The sequence below is a fragment of the Poromitra crassiceps genome, assembly GCF_964638095.1.
Source record: "Poromitra crassiceps genome assembly, chromosome: 5".
Lineage (NCBI taxonomy): Eukaryota > Metazoa > Chordata > Actinopteri > Beryciformes > Melamphaidae > Poromitra > Poromitra crassiceps.
Window position 1 is genome coordinate 64855742 of NC_139642.1, and position 12365 is coordinate 64868106.

General features: G+C 46.6%; 1 protein-coding gene across 1 annotated transcript in view; it reads right to left on the reverse strand.

The window, feature by feature from the left end:
- phldb1b (pleckstrin homology-like domain, family B, member 1b) overlaps positions 1–12365 on the reverse strand; it is a gene marked incomplete at its 5' end in the record, with an annotated part of 197850 nt that overhangs the window by 4246 nt on the left and 181239 nt on the right. Inside the window, 3 exons of the mRNA XM_083637663.1 lie at positions 137–222; positions 7468–7687; positions 9911–10057. Of these exons, the coding sequence (XP_083493789.1) occupies positions 137–222; positions 7468–7687; positions 9911–10057 (453 nt within the window). The remainder of the gene's footprint in view (positions 1–136; positions 223–7467; positions 7688–9910; positions 10058–12365) is intronic.

Sequence of the window (12365 nt, forward strand, 5' to 3'; positions counted from 1 at the left end):
GCAAAAGACAGACAGATAACAGCAGAGACAGCAGACAGCAGACACAGAGACAGAGACAGGGTTGAAACCTGAGTGACGAGTGAAAAATAAACAGTGAGATTGTGAAATATATGAGAGGATATGATGGTGGTTGTACCTTGGTGGCGCTGCGGAGGTGGTCATAATACACCTCCTCTATGGCCTGGAAGTAGATGACACCCTTCAGCTTGGTCTCATGTTTGTCTGTGGGGAGAGACATGTGATCTGGTTTACACATCATGCGTGAAAGCTGGGAGAGCGCGAGACGAGACGAGGTTACATCGTTTGTGTCCGTCGTGCATTAAAACTCAAGTATCTAGCCTGTTTTGAAAATGTAAGTGGTAGAAAGTACAGATATTTGTGTTATAATGTAGGGAGTAAAAGCAAAAAGTTGTCAGAAAAATAAATACTCATAAATACTGTAAAGTACAGATCCCTGAAAATCCTACATCCTACCGTACATCCTACCTCCTACCGTACAGTAACAAAGTATTTGTACTTCATTATTTCCCATCTCTGACTGTGTGGAAAAAAGAATAAACATTGGTAGTGGAAACCTATTGACGATGACGGACGTTTCTTGGCGATAACTACCACACACACACACACACACACACACACACACACACACACACACACACACACACACACACACACACACACACACACACAGCACGCCACATCACTAGCCTGTCACCTGGAATAACGATGCCGAGAAGCCATAAAAAAAACTTTGATCATCACCAATTCATCACTTGTGATGATGGATAGAAAAAGACAAGCACAGCATTTTTTTTTTTTTTTTGCCTCTGTGTGTTTTTTTTTTAAATACCAATGGCGCTCTCTCTCTCTCTCTCTCTCTCTCTCTGTCTCTCTCTCTCTCTCATTGTGTTTTCAGACTTGACTGCATTCTTACTCTTCTCTGGTACATCATTGCATTTTGTTTCATCAGCCACTGCAGAGCTGCAGCAGGGAAGTCGACGGCTCCTCTCTACCTCCAGGCACAAACACTCCACAAGCCAACTTAAGAGTAGTAGGTAAGACATTGGAGAGGGCTCCATTTTCCAGGAATAATGCTTTCGTTTTAGCACGCAGACATTATGCGCTAATGACCTGTTTTAGTATTCAAATAGCCCTGCATTTGCATCTCATTTGAATGCGCCTAAAATTACCGAAACTCGCGCCGCGCCGGGTTTCGCCGATTAGCGGCGCGGGCGACTCGGTCTCGTCGTCTCTCGTTGCCTCCTCGCTCAAGGTCAACAGGAAAGGGCGAAGGCTTGCATCTCAATCACCTCCCTGGGAGAGAGAGGCACCACTCGCATATAAACGAGTGGCAGAGTCTCAGTGCACCTCCTCATGTGCACATCTCCTCAAGCTTTAAGCAGGTTTAACAGGAAGCCTTTGAAGTCTTCAAAGAGCTGCTACAGCACAAGTGTCCCGTGCTGCAGCACAGGATTACATTACAGCTCGTACGCTGCATACATACATATATATATATATATTAGGGCTGGGCGATTAATCAAATTTTAATCATGATTACGATTTGGGCTGTCCACGATTATGAAAACAAGATAATCGACATCAAACGATTTTGCGGCTCTTGTCTCTCTCGTTCTGTCTTGTATTGTAAATCAAGCGCACCCGTTCCTTTGCTCGGCCCCTCCCCCAAAGCCCAAAGCACACCAGCTCGAGTTGTGAATGACTGTCGTGTGTAGAGCCACGGCACGTTTCTCCTTCCCGCTTATTTCCTTGTTAGCACAAGAATAAGATGACAGAAGTCACAGAAAGAGAGCCGCTGGTCAAGAAGAGAGGTGAAACAACGTATGTGGGGTGGAAACACTATGGTTTCGCCGAGTTTAAAAGTCCTTACACATCAAGAGCGATGCGAATATACAGCACACAATTGCGATGCGAGTTTTGACCCACCTGTCAAGATATGCGCGGTCATGGCTGCACCCCGCAACACGACCTCTCCCTCTTTGTTTAATCACTTGAAATCCACTCACAAAGTGGTCTATGACCAAGCAATAACGCTAAACGAACAAAAAGACAAAGCCCCATCTAGTTACTGCCACCGCATACAGTCATCGATTCAGGACACTTTACAATGCGACCGCATATTCAACAGCTAACGAGCTCACAGATAAACATTAACAATAGCCTATTATGAACCTAAACGTGTTATTATAAGTCGCTTTGGATAAAAGCATCTGCCAAATGAGTAATTTAATGTAATGTAAACGAATGTTACTCTCGTTCTCATTTGGTTAGTTTTGAGGTTTAAGGACTACTAGTTCAGATGTTTACCAACATATTGAATGTAGATTAAGAGTTGCAGTTGGTTGTGGCAGTTCACTGCAACATAGTAGGCCTACATATACTGTATATTTATTTTAGTTTTTATTTTATTTTTAAATCTTTGCACTTTTATTATTTATTTTCACTTATTTATTTTCAATTATATCTAAAATCCAAAGACATCCAATGTTAAATAAAAAGCCAGTGTAAATGTTCAATAAATTCATGATGTTCTCAATGTCAATGAGTAATCGTGTTAAACAATTGTGATCTCAATATCAATCAAAATAATCGTGATTATGATTTTTGCCATAATCGAGCAGCCCTAATATATATATATATTATGTAAGGGTTAATGCACGACGAGGTGTACATTATCACTTTTTAAGGGACGACGCGAGAGGCGTGAACCGTCCGAGGCGAAGCCGAGGATGGTTGCCTCCGCGAAGTCCCTTAAAAAGTGATAATGTACACCTCGAAGTGCATTAACCCGCTTATACCATGGTCACTTGCCAACAAAACAATAAGACCAGTCATTTATATTTCCATGTGTAATAAATAAAGCAATCTAAATGGCTAAATGTCTGTTATTCATACTGTAAATCAGTCTTCCACGAAATAAAATAGTCCCTCCCACCTCCACCACCCTCCGTTTTAAAGCCGACTCAAACGTTAACTTTATCACAGGAATGCAGGTTTAACGATGTTTTGCGTTCTAGATTAAATGAAGACATTACCGTTTGGCCGCTTGCTTTATTTTGTATGATAGATACGTATTGGCCAAGTACAGTATATTAACATTTAAGAGCGAAGAGTTTCAGGAAGTGACACAGAGCAGCGGGGGCTCGCACTGCGTGTGCTGTATATGGTGAAATGCAGAGAGAGTTGTCTCTCTCTCTCTCTCTCTCTCTCTTTTTCTCTCTCTCTCTCTCTCTCTCCCTCTCTCTCTCTGTCAAAGGGGCTCGCCCCCGCTCGTGCCGAGGGAAATCTCCTCTTTGTCGCCGAGAAGAGCCTGGTGACGCGAGGTTAGAAATCTCAGAAACGAAAATCAAAATTGTAAATAAGAGTTATTTTTGATAAACTGAGCACACAGGGGTGATTTAAATACTTACTTTGACCGACTCAATTTTTTTCTCAACTTCCAAAATTGTCATATTAAGCCTTAACGGGGGTATAGAGCTCAAACTGCTCTCTTGATAACACTGTTGAAACTATGGCGCATTGATATGAACGGTGAACAGACCATTTAGCTAGGTGTACATTATCACTGTACAATATCACAAATTAATGGACACCCTGCAGCCAATCAGAATCGAGTATTCACCCAGACCATGGTATAAATATATATATTTAAGCAATACCACATGAGAGGGAGTGCTGTTGTTGGCTAATATTGTCACAGCTGACCTGTGATTCGGTCGTAGGCACGAGGCCGCAGGCCGAGTGCCGAAGATAATCACAGCAGTGCCGATATTAGACAACAACAGCACGACCTCGAGTGTGATATTGCTTTTATACAACAGTTCTATTAAACAAAGATGATTAAAAAAATGACAAAAAGCTGAGAAAATATATGATTTCTCTATTTATTCCTCCGCCAACAAAAATAGTCCCCTCAGCTTTCTGCTTTGCCGAAAATGTAGCCTAATCAGCCTAATTAACTGCAGGCTGTCACTTTACTACTGTCTACTCTACAGCTGTGAAGCGTTTTGTTGATTAGAGCAGCTGTGAAGCGGAGTGATCTACACACAGTGAAGCGCCAGTGCATTATCATGAAATATTGGCACTGGTAGGATCCCTCTTGTCCAATCAAATTGCTTGGCCGGAACTACCTGTTGTACTGTATAAATACATACATAACTGCTGCTTTTACGCCATCGCTTCACAACCTTTTCTGACGCGTGGTCCACTTGAAAATCCCACATCCCACATCTGACCGTAAAGAGTACGGAGGCCAAATAATGCGTTCTCGGAGCACTTTTTATTTGAATGATAAAAGGAGCTGTCCGTCAGCACCACACAGAAACCACAAACTAAAAATGAGGGTCTGTCTGCCGCTAATTAACAAATAATTGATTACAAATGAAACAGCGGGATCGTTCAACAATGGAGAAATGCATCCCCGGAAATGTTATCCCCCCCCGTTGTTATTTTTTGTTCTTGCTCAAACTGAATGTTTCATGATTGGGGAACTTACTTCCGGGTCGGGAAATGTCACGAAAAGTCACGTGACTGTTGAGCTCTATACCTACGTGGCCCACAGGTTGATTTGATTTTTTTAAATTTGATTTCACTTTTATTGTCGGACAAGTCAGAAATGTGTCTTGCGTCCCGAGACACTGTTTCTCATACATACAAAAAACTAAAGTACAACAAAAAGTGCTTCAACATGTCTGACATCAGATGGGAAACATGCATTACAAGAAAGTGGCTGCAGTGCCTCAGATTATAGATTATAGGTTGGTTACAGATTGGTTGGTTGGCTGCTCTACGGGATCTATGCATCTTCTAAGTGACCGTTCACACCATACGCCGAAGCAACGCTCAACCTAAACTCAACCTAAACTCAACCTACGCTGAACCTAAACTCAACCTAAACTCAACCTATGCTGAACCCACAAGTTTCATTTAGGCGTCCTTGTTAACAGGAGAGGCCGTTCACACCACCCGCGCGCGTGTGGTGGGGGCGGGGCTAATTCTCTGGATCAGAGATTTTCTTTCCTGCAGCCCACAGAGGGTCTCTGTCAGTTATTTTCCCTTTTACAAATGAATTTATGATCGATGAGAAACATTTCTGTTTGATTAAGTATGCTGATGACATGGCCTTAGTGGGCCTCCTGCAGAGGAAAGAGCCCTCTGGTGAAGCTGCCTATCTAGTGGCCCACACTAAGGCTCTTGAATCATGGTGTAACATTAACCAGCTGGAAATCAACATGGTGAAGATATGTGCAGAAAACAGCATCTGGAAACAGAGCCAGTTTCACTTGATGGCCAACATGTTGAAACTGTGAATAAATTCAAATATCTTGGTACAGTCTTAGACTGTCAGCTGAGCTTCTCTGAAAACACAGATTGTGTTTTTAAGAAATGCTCACAGCGACCTTCTGAGAAGACTGCATGGCTTCGGTGTTAGTCAGCAGATTTTTGAATTGGTGTACAAAACTCTTACTGAGTGTTTTAACTTTTCCTTTTTCTGCGGTTTGGTCACCTACGGTAAACTGTAGATTTAGGAATAAACTTTCCAGGATTGTGTCAACGGCAGCAAAGTAGTGGGTAAACCCCAAAAGCCCTCGACTACTCTTCACAGAAAGGACGAGGAAGAAGGTGAGGAGGATCTTGGCAGGAAGCTCCCACCCTTTATTCAGCCAGTTTGAGCCTTTGAGCTGTAGGAGGCGCTATAGAATCTCTCTGGTAACTAAACATGTATTCAAGAAGTCCTTCATCCCAAGCGCCATTAGTATCCTCCACTCTACAAAGTGACCAACAAGACTTAAAGCACAGACATGAACTGTTTTGAAGGTGTGATCTAACCCTGTCTGTCTAAGGTGTGATCTAACCCTGTCTGTCTAAGGTGTGATCTAACCCTGTCTGTCTAAGGTGTGATCTAACCCTGTCTGTCTAAGGTGTGATCTAACCCTGTCTGTCTAAGGTGTGATCTAACCCTGTCTGTCTAAGGTGTGATCTAACCCTGTCTGTCTAAGGTGTGATCTAACCCTGTCTGTCTAAGGTGTGATCTAACCCTGTCTGTCTAAGGTGTGATCTAACCCTGTCTGTCTAAGGTGTGATCTAACCCTGTCTGTCTAAGGTGTGATCTAACCCTGTCTGTCTAAGGTGTGATCTAACCCTGTCTGTCTAAGGTGTGATCTAACCCTGTCTGTCTAAGGTGTGATCTAACCCTGTCTGTCTAAGGTGTGATCTAACCCTGTCTGTCTAAGGTGTGATCTAACCCTGTCTGTCTAAGGTGTGATCTAACCCTGTCTGTCTAAGGTGTGATCTAACCCTGTCTGTCTAAGGTGTGATCTAACCCTGTCTGTCTAAGGTGTGATCTAACCCTGTCTGTCTAAGGTGTGATCTAACCCTGTCTGTCTAAGGTGTGATCTAACCCTGTCTGTCTAAGGTGTGATCTAACCCTGTCTGTCTAAGGTGTGATCTAACCCTGTCTGTCTAAGGTGTGATCTAACCCTGTCTGTCTAAGGTGTGATCTAACCCTGTCTGTCTAAGGTGTGATCTAACCCTGTCTGTCTAAGGTGTGATCTAACCCTGTCTGTCTAAGGTGTGATCTAACCCTGTCTGTCTAAGGTGTGATCTAACCCTGTCTGTCTAAGGTGTGATCTAACCCTGTCTGTCTAAGGTGTGATCTAACCCTGTCTGTCTAAGGTGTGATCTAACCCTGTCTGTCTAAGGTGTGATCTAACCCTGTCTGTCTAAGGTGTGATCTAACCCTGTCTGTCTAAGGTGTGATCTAACCCTGTCTGTCTAAGGTGTGATCTAACCCTGTCTGTCTAAGGTGTGATCTAACCCTGTCTGTCTAAGGTGTGATCTAACCCTGTCTGTCTAAGGTGTGATCTAACCCTGTCTGTCTAAGGTGTGATCTAACCCTGTATGTCTAAGGTGTGATCTAACCCTGTCTGTCTAAGGTGTGATCTAACCCTGTCTGTTTATGCCTGTTTAGATGTTTTTGTCTCACTAATTGCCTTCTGGCTTCTTGTGTTATTGTTTTTTGTGTTTGGTGAGCCACCCAGGTGAACAATAAAGTTATATTCAATTCAATGATGTTGCTGTTTTTTGCAATAATGTAAACACCGTCACACAAAGGCAAATCTAAGACAAAACAATAAAATAAAAATGAGTATAAAAATAAAATAAAAACTAGTATAGAATAAAAACTAGGATTTCTCAATTCTCAGTGACTTCAAGAAAAATAGGTACAAGTATATACAAGTATAAATAAGGGGAAAAAACATTGTGAAAATTGATTTTTGGAAGTTGTGACTTGATTCAAAATCGCGGAAGATACGAAGTATTCTTTCTTACATGAATGGATTTTTTTTCTGACAGCCCTACTGAATGGAGGGGATCTGATTTGGGCCACTTTTGCCTGCAGTGTGAACATTAAAAAAACAAACATAAACAAAAACAAAAAACACTTACCAACATAGTAGGAGAAGGTCCTTTTGAGGCGGTCAAAGACGAACCAGCGTTTCTTCCAGGACTTGATCTTGCCTCCCATCTTGACCAGGTAGCCCTTGCACATCTTCTCGGTGAGGATGACCTGGTAGCAGGTCTCCACGCTGTGACCTGATGACTCCACGTGCGAGCGCAGGTCAAACTCCTCCTTGCGGATGGGCAGGTAGCGGGTCATGGGCCGAGCCTGCAGGGGGCAGCACAGGGACAAACACATGAGATGGGCAGGTAGCAGGTCATGGCCTGCAGGGGGCAGCACAGGGACAAACACATGAGATGGGCAGGTAGCAGGTCATGGCCTGCAGGGGGCAGCACAGGGACAAACACATGAGATGGGCAGGTAGCAGGTCATGGGCCTGCAGGGGGCAGCACAGGGATAAACACATGAGATGGGCAGGTAGCAGGTCATGGGCCTGCAGGGGGCAGCACAGGGATAAACACATGAGATGGGCAGGTAGCAGGTCATGGGCCTGCAGGGGGCAGCACAGGGACAAACACATGAGATGGGCAGGTAGCAGGTCATGGCCTGCAGGGGGCAGCACAGGGACAAACACATGAGATGGGCAGGTAGCGGGTCATGGCCTGCAGGGGGCAGCACGGGGATAAACACATGAGATGGGTAGGTAGCAGGTCATGGCCTGCAGGGGGCAGCACAGGGATAAACACATGAGATGGGTAGGTAGCAGGTCATGGCCTGCAGGGGGCAGCACAGGGATAAACACATGAGATGGGCAGGTAGCAGGTCATGGCCTGCAGGGGGCAGCACAGGGATAAACACATGAGATGGGCAGGTAGCAGGTCATGGCCTGCAGGGGGCAGCACAGGGATAAACACATGAGATGGGCAGGTAGCAGGTCATGGCCTGCAGGGGGCAGCACAGGGACAAACACATGAGATGGGCAGGTAGCGGGTCATGGGCCTGCAGGGGGCAGCACGGGGATAAACACATGAGATGGGTAGGTAGCAGGTCATGGGCCTGCAGGGGGCAGCACAGGGACAAACACATGAGATGGGCAGGTAGCGGGTCATGGGCCTGCAGGGGGCAGCACGGGGATAAACACATGAGATGGGTAGGTAGCAGGTCATGGCCTGCAGGGGGCAGCACAGGGACAAACACATGAGATGGGCAGGTAGCAGGTCATGGCCTGCAGGGGGCAGCACAGGGATAAACACATGAGATGGGCAGGTAGCAGGTCATGGGCCTGCAGGGGGCAGCACGGGGATAAACACATGATATGGGTAGGTAGCAGGTCATGGCCTGCAGGGGGCAGCACAGGGACAAACACATGAGATGGGCAGGTAGCAGGTCATGGCCTGCAGGGGGCAGCACGGGGATAAACACATGAGATGGGTAGGTAGCAGGTCATGGCCTGCAGGGGGCAGCACGGGGATAAACACATGAGATGGGTAGGTAGCAGGTCATGGCCTGCAGGGGGCAGCACAGGGATAAACACATGAGATGGGCAGGTAGCAGGTCATGGGCCTGCAGGGGGCAGCACGGGGATAAACACATGAGATGGGTAGGTAGCAGGTCATGGCCTGCAGGGGGCAGCACAGGGATAAACACATGAGATGGGCAGGTAGCAGGTCATGGCCTGCAGGGGGCAGCACAGGGATAAACACATGAGATGGGTAGGTAGCAGGTCATGGCCTGCAGGGGGCAGCACAGGGATAAACACATGAGATGGGTAGGTAGCAGGTCATGGCCTGCAGGGGGCAGCACAGGGATAAACACATGAGATGGGCAGGTAGCAGGTCATGGCCTGCAGGGGGCAGCACAGGGATAAACACATGAGATGGGCAGGTAGCAGGTCATGGCCTGCAGGGGGCAGCACAGGGATAAACACATGAGATGGGCAGGTAGCAGGTCATGGCCTGCAGGGGGCAGCACAGGGATAAACACATGAGATGGGCAGGTAGCAGGTCATGGCCTGCAGGGGGCAGCACAGGGATAAACACATGAGATGGGCAGGTAGCGGGTCATGGGCCTGCAGGGGGCAGCACAGGGACAAACACATGAGATGAGCAGGTAGCAGGTCATGGCCTGCAGGGGGCAGCACGGGGATAAACACATGAGATGGGCAGGTAGCAGGTCATGGCCTGCAGGGGGCAGCACAGGGATAAACACATGAGATGGGCAGGTAGCAGGTCATGGCCTGCAGGGGGCAGCACGGGGATAAACACATGAGATGGGCAGGTAGCAGGTCATGGCCTGCAGGGGGCAGCACAGGGACAAACACATGAGATGGGCAGGTAGCAGGTCATGGGCCTGCAGGGGGCAGCACAGGGATAAACACGTGAGATGGGCAGGTTTTTGACCAGAGTCTGCTGTGTCTTTTGGTAGGAGGTTGACCAAATGTGAAGAGGTTGACCATATGAGAAGAGAGTCTGCTGTGTTGGAGCTGCTGACCTGAGAGAAGTTCTTGGACCTCATCTTCACCTCCTTGTCCACCAGCTGCTGGCGGTGGGATGTCTCATCCTGCAGCCTCCTCTCCACCTCCTCCCTCCTCCTCCTCTCGTCCTCCAGCATGTGACGGCGGGCCAGGCTTTCTCGCTCCTGAGGAGAACACAAGCATCAGACTACTGTCTTCAACCCCTCCACAGTCCACTAACCCAACGCCATTAATGCAGTAGCCTACCACACGGTGACACGAGCACCGTGCAAACTTCACCAGCGGTGAAAACTACAATCACCCCAGCCGTGCATCCTCGGTTCGTGCGCCCCAGGTTGGGCATGATGGTCTGGTTGTACCGTTGTAGGCGATGCCCGTGCACAGAGGGAAGGAGATGGTCTGATAAAAGCCATGCTCCGGTATGCGCTATGGAGATTATGGCTGGTGTTACAGTGCGCTACCCACTCTCTCAGATAGGACGCTAGCCTATGATTGTTTATATGTATTATATATCTGTTCCTATTTTGAAGGCTGTCATGAAGAGAAAGGCGTTGGCTCAGGAAATGAGGTCACGGGCTAATATTTAATAAGCCCGGAAGTGGCGATCACTCGCTCGGGTCCCCTGTTTTGTCTTTCTTTTTATGTCCCGTTATTTACCAGTGTCCCCTAAGTTCATTAAAGCGTCTAAGGTTGCTTTCACATATAAGCTGCTCGTTTGTTGTGTGAAAGCAAACCGGACTAAACACAAGAGTGCCAGTGCATCTCATGCACTCGAGATGCACTCATGCAGTGCATCATGAGTAGAAGACGGTAGAAGGGAGCAAAACAAACACTGCGGCGCGCACACGTGTACAGGACCTGCGCGCCGCGTCGTGACGTACGTCGTCATGACAACACATCGTTGTCTCTCGCAGGGCTCGTCTTCTCCTTCGGTACTGCCTCGCTCATCTCATCTGCAGAATGTAATGTTGAACAGCTTGCTGCCTCATCTGCTGCTCATATTGGGCACATTCTTGTCAAATATTTATTTGATAGTAACACCAAAGTAAATGCAGAAATCCCAATATCGCAGGTGGTGTTGCTCCATGGTTTGTGTTTTGCAGATTCACTTGTGTTGTTCAGTCAGCCCTCAGCCAGGCAAGAAGCCTGCTGGAGAGAGGAGAGATTTCACTTCTCTATTCTGTCCAATAGACGAGTGACAGTTTCGACCACGTGACATTGTTCAGAAAGTTTGGTGCTTGTGACAAATAGCTGTGTGAAAGAGAACCAGACCAAATGAAAACAATGTTGCAGCTTCACCGCCCCGAATCGCACCGAGTCCATCAGCTTATATGTGAAAGCGACCTAACTAAGCCGAAGTGGAGTCGCTGATCTCCACTCCTTCTCACCCGCCGCCTGAGCTGTGCGAGGAAGATCACCTCACCACCACACCTGGGCCCGACTACGCTAGCTTCTTCAGGTGAGCCACACTCTCATTCTCTCTCATTTGGTCGCCCCGAGACTCGAGCTTAGAACCCAACTTGTAACACTGATGAGCAGGTATCAGACAGCATGTTGATGTGCGTAAAAGAGTGTGAAAATGGCCTGATCGGCTGCATTCCTTCCACGGCAGTGTCCACAACTCTCTAAGAAAATGCTTAGCCTACTACAGGATTTATTCATACTCCAATCCAGGCGATTGGTGAATTATAAACCCTAACGGCATTATATAGCCTATGTTCCTTAAATTGCGATGTTTTGCCTTAATTAATTAATTAATATTAATGCCACCAAATAATACATTAGGTCAGGTTGGGAACCAATAGGTATATTTCTCCTTGATGCATCAAAAAAGAAAGAAAAGAAATATCAATTCCCCCTTGATTCCCGGGAAAGAGGGCTTCATTTCCCGTTTCCCAGTATGAAATTCAGATTCGGGCGATGTATTGCAATGGGCTGACTTGACTTCTGGATGTCAAACTTTCTACTTTGGCCTAGACAGAGTAGACACTAGCAGTACTCTGCCAGCAGTAAAACCCATCATCCATACGCTTTCCTTTTCTGATTAACTTCTAACTTTTGATTCAAAGTGAACCTTGAAAACAATTGATGTCCTCTCCTTGGTAACACGTGTACTCCCCCATAGTAAACACACCCGCTTGCGCATGTGCCAAGGCAAGGCTTGTGTGCTTGCTAGCTGATTTGGCCCCACCCATTTAACCTTAGGGACGATATGATTAGTCATTTGACCCTACAAGCAGCTAGCTAGCATTAGAAGCCAACCAACCTGGCCATAGCCCAAGGGGGGCGTGTGCCTGCCTGGTGCCAAACACACATTTTAACATCGTTTCTTCTTGATTGTAAAGGTACCTTTTTAGCAGCTGGTCTGAAAAATGAAAGGATGTTTGGCTCCTTTTCATCTTGACTTTAGTTAACATGACATGAGGTATACTGGGAGAACAAACATCATTTGCTGCTCAAAAGGCCACCAGC